The sequence below is a fragment of the Anastrepha obliqua genome, chromosome 1 (assembly GCF_027943255.1).
Source record: "Anastrepha obliqua isolate idAnaObli1 chromosome 1, idAnaObli1_1.0, whole genome shotgun sequence".
Classification (NCBI taxonomy): domain Eukaryota; kingdom Metazoa; phylum Arthropoda; class Insecta; order Diptera; family Tephritidae; genus Anastrepha; species Anastrepha obliqua.
Genome location: NC_072892.1, coordinates 117,906,959 through 117,917,637, shown reverse-complemented (window position 1 = coordinate 117,917,637; position 10,679 = coordinate 117,906,959). Strand labels below are relative to the sequence as shown.

At 39.2% G+C, this 10,679-nt stretch overlaps 1 protein-coding gene across 1 annotated transcript; it reads left to right on the top strand.

Moving 5' to 3' along the window:
- Window positions 1–2,995, top strand: LOC129236887 (protein toll-like). Its single transcript, XM_054871171.1, has 3 exons — window positions 1–1,136; window positions 1,225–2,458; window positions 2,555–2,995. The coding sequence occupies exons 1-3, from the start codon at window positions 1–3 to the stop codon at window positions 2,993–2,995; spliced, it is 2,811 nt and encodes a 936-aa protein (XP_054727146.1).
- Window positions 2,996–10,679: the final 7,684 nt, after the last annotated feature.

Sequence of the window (10,679 nt, the reverse complement as noted above, 5' to 3'; positions counted from 1 at the left end):
ATGGAGGATTGCAAAGCGCTAAACACCAACTCTTTCTGTCAATGCTCATTAATATCAAGGCTATCAAAACGTTTTATACTCGAGTGCGTCGCACCCAAATCCCGTGGCAAGTTCGAAATATACATCAAACCAGGAAAATATGTAAGGATCGAATGTAACAACACTAAAGCGAACGAATATGAGAGTTTACCATCTATGAAAATTGGTGATAGTAGAATCGTACATATTAAACATTGTCCCTTACCGGAAAGTAAACCAATAGTAGAGCTACTTACGCACTTTGGTATACCAAAAGTCGTTTACCTTACGTACGCCACTGACGAGCATAGCGCCAACATAACGAAGTATCATCTAAGTGGTCTGGGGTATTTGCAAAATTTGAAGCTAAATTCGAAACCACTGAAAAACTCGGCAGATTATTTAGTTCGTAACCCAAGTAACCTCATTTGGTTGGAACTGCGCGCTAAAAATCGTACTTTGAGCGAACGCTTTTTAGAACCATTACCAAATTTAGAATATCTGGATCTGGGCAACAACTTTTTGGAACACCTACCAAATGGCGTATTTAAAAATCAACATAAACTTGAGCATCTCAATTTACGGAAAAATAATTTGCGTCAACTTAATAAGGAAGTTTTTCGTGGCGTCAACACTCTAACTGTATTAGATCTGAAATCTAATGAAATTGAGAGTTTGGAACATGATGTGTTCTCACTACTCAGCAATATGACGAGCTTAAACCTAAATAGGAATCGAATTCACGAATTGCCCGTGGGACTATTTGCGGCAAACGAGCAACTCACAGTATTCAAGCTCAAGAACAACAAAGTACAACTGAAAAGTCTGCCAACAGGACTATTCGCGAATTTGCCAATTTTGGAGGCAGTGCACATCAGCTGTGGCTTGGAAACCCTACATATGGATCTGTTTAAAAATTCAACTAAAATTACTAGCCTTAACATGAACAAGAATCTGCTGACAACATTGCCGAAAAACTTGCTCAACGATCAACAGAAGCTCCTAAGTCTTGACTTGTCACTCAATCGATTGCAATCACTACCGGACACACTCTTCCAAAACACAAAACATCTGCGCGTGCTGAAATTATCACACAATCAACTCGTCGAGATATCAAGGTAGGTCTTTGCTAAACTACAACTAACACAAAGTTCAATATATTTAGAATGTGAATTAATTCATTTCTTTTTTTTTTCTTTTTTCCAGTGAGCTATTCAGCCCATTATCCAATCTCGAGCATTTGTATCTGAACAACAATAACTTGATCAACATCAACTTCAACGCTTTCCGTGATACAACCAACTTGAAATCACTGCAATTAGAAAATAATCAAATCGGCCTCGCCAACGCCAGTGGCCTTATTGATTATACCAGCTCGCCCTTCCGATATTTATTTAAGCTCGAAAAACTTAATCTCCGCAATAACAGTATAAAGTATCTGCACAAGGACTGGAGGGCACAGCTGCTCGCGCTACGCAAGCTCGATCTCAGCTATAACAAAATCCATGCCTTCGCAGATCACGACCTGCGTTTCATCAGCAGAAATGGGCTTGAAGTTAATCTCACGCATAATCTCATAGAGCAAATCGACTTTAAAACCATCAAGAACTTTATTTTATTCAACGATGCTAAAGCAATTCTCATCGATCTAAATAGCAATCCAATCTACTGCGATTGCGTACTATTCCGCTTTTTAAAATTTATGTTCGGCGATTCTAAAAAGTTGACTAAAATTAAAATCATTGCAAATAATTTAAAGTGTGTGGGTCCCTCAACGCTGAAGGGGAAAGGTGTAATGGATCTCAGCTTAACGGAGCTATTTTGCCCACTGGATGAAGAATTTACGCAAATGAAACTATGTCCGAATAACTGCGAGTGTTTGGTGCGTCCTTTTGATCTGATACTTTTCATGAACTGTTCGCACAGCAACATGTCGCATCTGCCAAAATTACCACACTTACCCATACTCAAAGGCATCGTGCTAAATGTGGCGCATAATAAACTTACGAAGCTACCCCTTAACACTACAACTGGATATGCTGATGTCCTAGCACTGCAAGCGCCCGGAAATCAATTGCAAAGCATCGAAGTTGGTAACTTACCGAACAAATTGCAGTACTTGGATGTACGACACAACCAGTTGCAGCGACTCAATGCGAGTCTTGTGGATTTCCTCAATAGTAGCACTAGGCTACAGACAGTTTACCTCGCTCACAACCCATGGATCTGTGATTGTGAGGCAAAGCCATTGGTGGAGTTTGCAAAAAATGTAGCAGAACGACCGAAATTCGCTGAACAAGATATGGGCCACATGCGTTGCATTGTAAAATCATCGGAAATAAGTCTCAGATTTATGAAGAATGTATCCGACAACCAAATGTGTCCAATTGAAAGCAATTGTTTGGTCCACTTTGTCGTAATACTGATAGTAATACAAATCGTGAGCATAGTTTGTGCACGAATTTATGAGCAATACAAAAGAAGCGTTGTGCGTTCTTCCAATAAAAAATACGATACATTTGTCTTCTATACACAGCTTGACGAACCTTTCATCACTAAGCAGTTGGTAGCAGAACTTGAGCATGGTCCTATCAAATATAAGTTGTGCCTGCCTAAACGTGATTGGATTATTGGAGAATCTTTTACAAAGCAAATTAAACGTTCAGTGGGTGAATCGCAGCGTACAATGGTGGTGCTTTCGAAAAATTTTCTGAAAATGTGGTCAGACAAAAAAGTCCGCAAGGCGCACATATCTGTATTATCCTTAATGTGTAAGCATTTGATAGTCATAATCTACAATGACATAGATCGCATCGAAAGCTTGGATGAAGACGTACAGATGTGGCTTGCGAAGAGCACTTACATCAAATGGGGTCATCCATTATTTTGGCCTTATCTACGCGCTTCATTACGGGAAGAAACTTATAAGGATGTAATGGAACGTTCAATGCCTGGATTGATGATGATGGTTTATTAAATTAAATGCTAGATTCCGGACTGAAATTAATTGGTATGACTAATGCAATTAACTTTGATGACAGTTGAATGTTTGTTAAGAAATTCGAAATACTTTTATGTACTTCAAAATTAAAATATAATTTTCGAATTTAAAAAAATAAACGTAACGAAAACGCCATTTATGAGAATTTCATTAAAATGGGAGTAAAGGGGTTTGGCAATTGCAGTTTGGGGGGAAAATAAATCCATTATTTTCTCGATAGATGGCTACAGTGATCGATATCTCGTTAAGTATCGATCAAACAATTTAAGGTTTGCGCTCCTTGTCAAGGTGACATTTAACACTAAAAAATTTGTTTGCTTCTCAGTTGAGAATTAAAGCAAGTCAACGAAGAGAAAATTCGGTACATTTTACAGTTTTTTATTGATCAAGGCAAAAATGCAAGCCATACTGCTGAAATTGTGAATGACGTTCATGGTGCCGATACTCTAACAGCAAATTATGTGCTATTCTGGTTTCGTCGACTCCGTTCAGGCATTTTCGATGTTGAAGAAAATATCGATAAAATCACAGAACTAATCGAAGTTGGCCGATATGTCCATCCCATCGACCATAAAATAGTTTCAAACCATTTGCACAAAAAAAAAAATAAAAATAATGGATTTTTTTTTTCCTTCACCCTATACCCTCTATTTGTTGTTTGGCCCAGCTTCTCCATCTATTTGTGGTGTGCGTTTTGATGTTGTTCCTCAAATGGAGGGACCTTTCAGCCGGTTTTTTATTAGGAACTTCTTCATGGCTGAAATATACCATTGTTTGCGTGCCCGGAGATTCGAAGATAGGCACTTCCGAATACTATTCATGAACCAACCCACTCGGCTACTGCGGCAGCCAATAATAGAGGGTTAAATAGCCCATACAAATTTAAAACTGAAATTAGTAATTCCACGCATTACATTTACATGCGGGTAGAAATTTGACGGATCAGGTGAAGAGTCAATCCAGTTTTCAGTACAGTAATCAATTGCAGCAAGCTTTGCATTACCTTTCGCTACCGCCAAAACACCACTTTTTACAATCTAGCCAAAAGGGCACTAGTTTTATTGCATTCACATCTTTTTCAGTTAGTACTAAGCTTAAGAAGACAGCTGCTAAAATTTCATGATATTCATTAGTTCGTGAACTATTTTGCTAAGAATGACGCTACTTTTGTTATTTTCAAAACAATGGATCAAAAAGAATTTAGAGTTTTAATTTTACACTGCACAGGTTATCGCTGAGACTGAGGCCTATTTTGAGGCAAAAGATAAATCGTTCTGCAAAAACGTTTTCTTTGTTATTCTTTCTACGCGACTCTATTTTGCCTTGGTTGCTTTTGTAGACACTCAAGGCGCCTTCAACAATATAAAGGCAAACGCCGCAGTGAGTTAGGTTAGGTTAGGTTATACCTAAAACTGAAACCACGCAGAGACCATTTTGGTTCATAGCGATCAGAATCCCAAATATGCATCACTCAAGATGCGCGTACTGTTCGCGAATTTTAGGAGTCGCTCAACCTCCAGCTCAAGGACTGATTCTAGCATTTCAAAGCTAAGAGAGCCCAAGTAGCACAGTCTAGTTTTCCAGAGAGCCGGACAGTAGCATAGAAGATACTCGAGGGTTTCTCTTGTACCCGGATCACTGCATTTCCTGCAAACGTCGTTAAAGGTTAAATTTAGCTTGTAAGAGTGTGCTGCATCTAGGCAGTGTGTTGTTAGTATACAACTAAAGTTTTGCAGTTCCTTCTATCGAACGATATTAACGATTTAGTTTGCTTTTCATCATATGTGTGTTTACACATCGTCCCCTTAGTATTAAAATAGCCTATAAAGTTTTTGATGTTTTGAGAAAATGAATTTCAAACTTTTTGTCAAAAGTAGCTCTCACTCAAATCTCGTTATGTCTGTAAATATTTATAAGTTTTTGACTGACGTTTTCACCCACTTTGTGGAACTAGAATTTGACAAAATTTTGACCACATATAAAATCGACGATGGAGAATGCAAAAATTCAATAAAAAAATAATAGCCTATGAGCACATAGGCTATTGTTATACTAAGGGGACGACATGATCCTGGCACTTTTGCAATTATTTCAGCTAAGCCATATAGCTTTTGGCTTTCTTAGCATGCATCCCTCTACTTCTTTTTGATTTGTGCGCAGGGATATGAGTGTCGTATCTGACTTATTTGATCTCCAGCAAGTCTCGCGTCTTCTTTAGCTATTCCATCCACTGTCTCATTTCCCTCTATGTCTTTATGCCAAAGAACCCAATAAACACCAAACCTGCTGTTACGAGCGAACTCGCTTGTTGCTTCCTTGCATTCGTGGACATTTTTGGATGATACACAGTATGATTTTATCGCTTTTGCAGCCACTTGGCTGTCCACGTTAGAGTTTATTGCGCAGTTTATAGTTGCGTCTGTAAGCGCTATAGTAGATGATTTAGAAGATTTTAGAGTTGAACCACACGTTCTTTCCCTGATAGAAGCTATACTCGTTAGAAGAAAGGTAACGGCTAAATTAGGCAGCACGACTCTAGCAATTGCTGTTAAAAGCAAATATCCTTACACCCTTATGGATATTCTGCGCTCTAACACGGCCATGCTTAGAAACTGGACTGAGAATAGGAGACTCGGTATATGCCCCGCAAAAACTGAAATAATTCTCTTTACAAGGAAACATAGGCTTTCTATAATCTGCCCAATGGTTTTTAAGGGTGTGGGATTTCCTTGAGAGAGAATGCCAAGTACTCAAGACTCATTTTAGATAGGAAACTCACGTAGAAACCTAATATTGAGGAAACACTAAAGGAGGCCACGATGCATTAAATACTTGCAAAAAAGCGGTTGATATTAAATGGGGACTAACACCTCGCGTTACACATTGCCTCTATACTTCTGTAGTTAAGCCAATCTTATTGTATGGAATACTTGAATGTCATCGTGATAGTCATCTGCTCAAAAGGCGATTTACGCTAAAATCATGGATGAGGTCCAAAGAACAGCTCTCTAATACATCTCTCGAGCTTTAAACACTACCCAAACAAAGCGCTAGAAATGCTAATCAATTTGTTCGCACTAAATCTCGTCGCTTCGGCGCTTCGACTTAAAAGTATGGCACTATGGAGACATCGGTGGTTTGGCCACGCTTCTATTTTGCACACTCTGAATAATCGGAACAAGAAATAGACTATTCTATTCCTAGACTCACATTTGACAGACTTCTCAAAACGAACATACCGTCAAGAAGAGAGTGGCAGACACCAAGGCCATGGAGAAGGCGGGAATTATGTTTCTATACTGATGGTTCCAAACTAGACGATAAGGTTGGATATAGAGTATTTTCCAAGGAATTAGGACAGGAACTATCCGTTCATCTACCAGATTACTACAGCGTCGATCAGGAAGAAGATCTAAATACGCATCCCGTAACAAAAACCATTATGTATTTATATATTCGCGGATAACCAGGCGGCCATTAAATCAATGAATACGGCTATACTAAGATCAAAGATTACACAGTAAGGCCGGGCAGCCCTAAACGATATGAGTGTCGTATTTGTGTTCCGGAGCACAGAGCCATTGTGGCAAATTGTAAAGCCGGTAAGATAGCTACAAAAGCTACTATCTACTAGGGTTACCTTTGGCCACGAGCAAATTAATAATTAAGTATAACATTATCGAAGAGGCCAATAGGGCATAGAGGGACGAAGACACATGCGTAGCAGCTAGGTTACTATAGCCTCTCAAGAGAGGATATCTCGCAGGTCGTTGCCTTTACAACCGGTCATTGGCTATTTGGCAGGCATTCCTCGAGACTATGAGTTTTCTCCCATGAATATTGTAGACTCTGTAGAGATAAGGAAGAGGAAGAAATAGTTGAGCACTTCATCTGCAAGTGTCCAGCCTTAGCTAAAATCAGAGCAGGTTGTCTAGCTAAACACTTTTTCAATACTCTCACAGAACTGTCTGCCGTGGGGGTTGGGCCAATCCTCCGCTTCATAAGAGTCACAAAATGGTTTCATGAAGATAAACAAACAAGGTTCCCGTCTCACACAGTGGTATCACACTGGACCTGTAAGGTCTAAGTGAGTTGGACGTACAGACAGACTACCACCATAACCTAACCTAACCTAAATAATCGGAAGATCATTAATTTGTTTGCGACAGAGCCGAACTTATCGTCGCGTAAAGCTGGAGTAGTTTTAAGGAAAAGTGGTGCTAATGTATCCAAAGACATATTTCGTGGACGTTTACGTGCAGTAGACCTCAAATTCCGGAGCACATTGTAAAAACTTGCGTGGGTTAAGGCAAATTCGAAACAGAATTGGGCAAACGTAATCTTCACGGATCCTGTATCTTCCGTTTGGGCGAATAATTATATACGTCGGTCTTGGTGTACTGCTGTAAATCTACAACTTCGACGAACTGTTAAGCACCCATTTAAGGTTGATATTTGTGGGTGCTTCTCCGAAAAAGAATTTGGCCATTTAATTGTATTTACCGCTAATATGAATGCATTTGAATGCAGTTTTGATGAAAAAAAAAATGCCAAAAAGCATTACTACCCCAAGCTCTCAGGATGTTTGGAAGAACTAGTCAACCTTGGATTTTACAAGAGGTCAGCAATCCCCAGTATAGAGTAAAAAGATAAAAAAAAAAAAAAATAAATAATTGGCGCGTACACTTCTGTTAGGTGTTTGGCCGAGCTCCTCCTCCTATTTGTGGTGTGCGTCTTGATGTTGTTCCACAAATGGAGGGACCTACAGTTTCAAGCCGACTCCGAACGGCAGATATTTTTATGAGGAGCTTTTTCATGGCAGAAATACACTCGGAGGTTTGCCATTGCCTGCCGAGGGGCGACCGCTATTAGAAAAATGTTTTTATTAATTTTGCTTTCACCGAGATTCGAACCAAAGACCTCTCAGTGAATTCCGAATGGTGAATTCACGCACCAACCCATTCGGCTACGGCGGCCGCCTCAAATGGGATCAAAATGGGATTGAAATGTTGGATGTTGTTGTTCTTTCCAGTCGCCTCATGTGAACTCTATTGAAATTGTTTGGGTAATAGTTAAGCAAAAACTCGAAGGGTAATACATACAGAGTATGACTCGAAGATGTGAAGCCATTATAGGTTTTGATGATGACTATAGATTTTATTGAGTATATTTATTTATTTATTTATTTATTTATTTAAGAGTCTAAAACATAATCAGGTTTTTACAGACTACTTTGAACTAGTGTAAGCTTAAATTAATACAAATAATTAAATTAATAAATCAAAAAAAAAAGTTTAGGAACTCATACAATTCATTCCTTGACATCGAAAAGTCAAGCGGAATAGAGCTCGAGATCTCATTGAATTCTCTTAAAGTGCGGGCAAGAGGGGCATTACGTGCATAATTCGTGTTAAGTAATTTAAGGTGAAAGGGGTAAGTGATTCGGAGAGATCTAATAGGAATATGAAAAGGAATATTGTTTAATAAGGATGAACAATCAATATCACCTTTAATTAAACTAAAAACAAAAGACAGCGAGAGTATAGATCTTCTATTTTCTAGCGATTTTAAGTTAATTAACATCAAACGGGAGTTATATGAAGGGATGGGGGGGGTGTAAGTATTTTAACGACGTATAAAAAAGCGGCCGCCGTAGCCGAATGGGTTGGTGCGTGATTACCATTCGGAATTCACAGAGAAGTCGTTGGTTCGAATCTCGGTGAAAGCAAAATTAATAAAAACATTTTTCTAATAGCGGTCGCCCCTGGGCAGGCAATGGCAAACCTCCGAGTGTATTTCTGCCATGAAAAAGCTCCTCATAAAAATATCTGCCGTTCGGAGTCGTCTTGAAACTGTAGGTCGCTCCATTTGTGGAACAACATCAAGACGCACACCACAAATAGGAGGAGGAGCTCGGCCAAACACCTAACAGAAGTGTACGCGCCAATTATTTATTATTATTTATAAGAAAGCCCTTACAATGCAGTTTGTTAGAATCGATTTGGTCAAATAGTTTCTAAGTTACGACGGTGACACTTCCATTAGACAGACTGAATGAATTATGAAGAGAATTTCTAAGTAAATTATTTTGGCTATATTTGGCGTTTAAGTCCCTTTTTGGATATTTAGGCCGAGCTCCTCCTCCTATTTGTGGTGTGCGTCCTAATGTTTTCTGCACAAATGGAGGGGAGGAGATATAAAATTTAACCATGCCTCCGAGCGGCAGATGCTTCTTTATGTGAAGCATTTTCGTGGCGGAAATGCACTCGAAGGTTTGCAATGTCTATTGAGGAGCGATCGCCATAAGAGAACATTTTTCTATTATTTGGTGAGGAATTGAAACAAACGCTACGGCTCTGAAAGTATTCGATGCGCTACCACTAGGCAGAGAAAGAGGAAGATCGCCTCTACGTTGGAAAGATCAGGAGGCGAAGGACTTAGCTTCACTTGGTGTTTCCAACTGGCGCGGTTAGCAAGAGAAAGAAACGACTGCGTTTTGTTAAACTCAGCCAAAATCGCGTAATCGGCTATCGCGCCAATCAAGAAGAAGAATTATTTGGTGTTTCGTACCCCAGGTTTCAAGTCAGTGCACTTCCGAATGGTAGACACGCGCGGGTGGCCACTTGGCTCACACTTTTAACAATTTTCTAAGCAAGTATTTATTGAAAATGCTTTTAAATCAGCGAGTAAAACGTTTGCACATTCTTCGATAAAGCACACTTCGTTGTAATGTTAAAATATTTTTATAGTATTTTCCAACTGTTACCCACACGCGCGCCCTACAATGCTTCATTTACTCACAATACCGGCCACCGCACAATTGACCAACTTGGCATTTTCCACAGTTTATTTTGCTTCGCGTCCAAAATATTAGTTAACAGCTCACGGCACAGCACAGTTTTGTAAAAAGTAATTTATTAATTATTACAAAACTTCTAAAAACTGCAAATTTCGTTACACACCTAATTATTAAAAAATACATACAGTTAATATGTGTATGGGTGTGCGTGTCTCTAAGTGCTTGTGTTAATCAAGTTGCAGTCATTATAGGCGATGCAGTAGCGCCAAAGGTATTCACCTGAATTTAAGACAAATGTTGTATAAAAACCTAACGGTGAATATCCGCATCCGTTGCTATAATTCCATAAAAGCTGTGAGAAAAAATTCACAAAAAAATGAGTTTTCGCATCTTACTAAGCGCCACATCAGCGAAAAAAAACGACAACCAACGATTAGACTTAGAAAACAAACACCTGAGCGCAGTGGCAAAAGCAACGCTTCACTAAACGTTTGGCGGTTGCGCGTTGTGTTGGGCTGTAAGTGTTCAGCAGACGGCGCGCATAGAAAAGAGCACAAATAACAGTAAGAAAAAACAAACACAATTTGGGGTCTTACGTATGAAATGAATGAAATTGAGAGTGAGCGATGGGCGCTCAGCGCTATTGAGTGTGATGCGCGTGCGCGCCAAACACTTGGGAGTCATGTTTATACTGAATCTCAGCCAATGGTACTTTTGCTTGCCATCATCATTGGCAACGAAGTGCAAGCACCAAAGCAATAGCAAAACAACACCAATAACATGGATTATATAACAATAAATTGTAATAGATTTTCTTCAATTGAGATTTAAGGAGGCGAATGAGTTGAAGATGCACGTGAA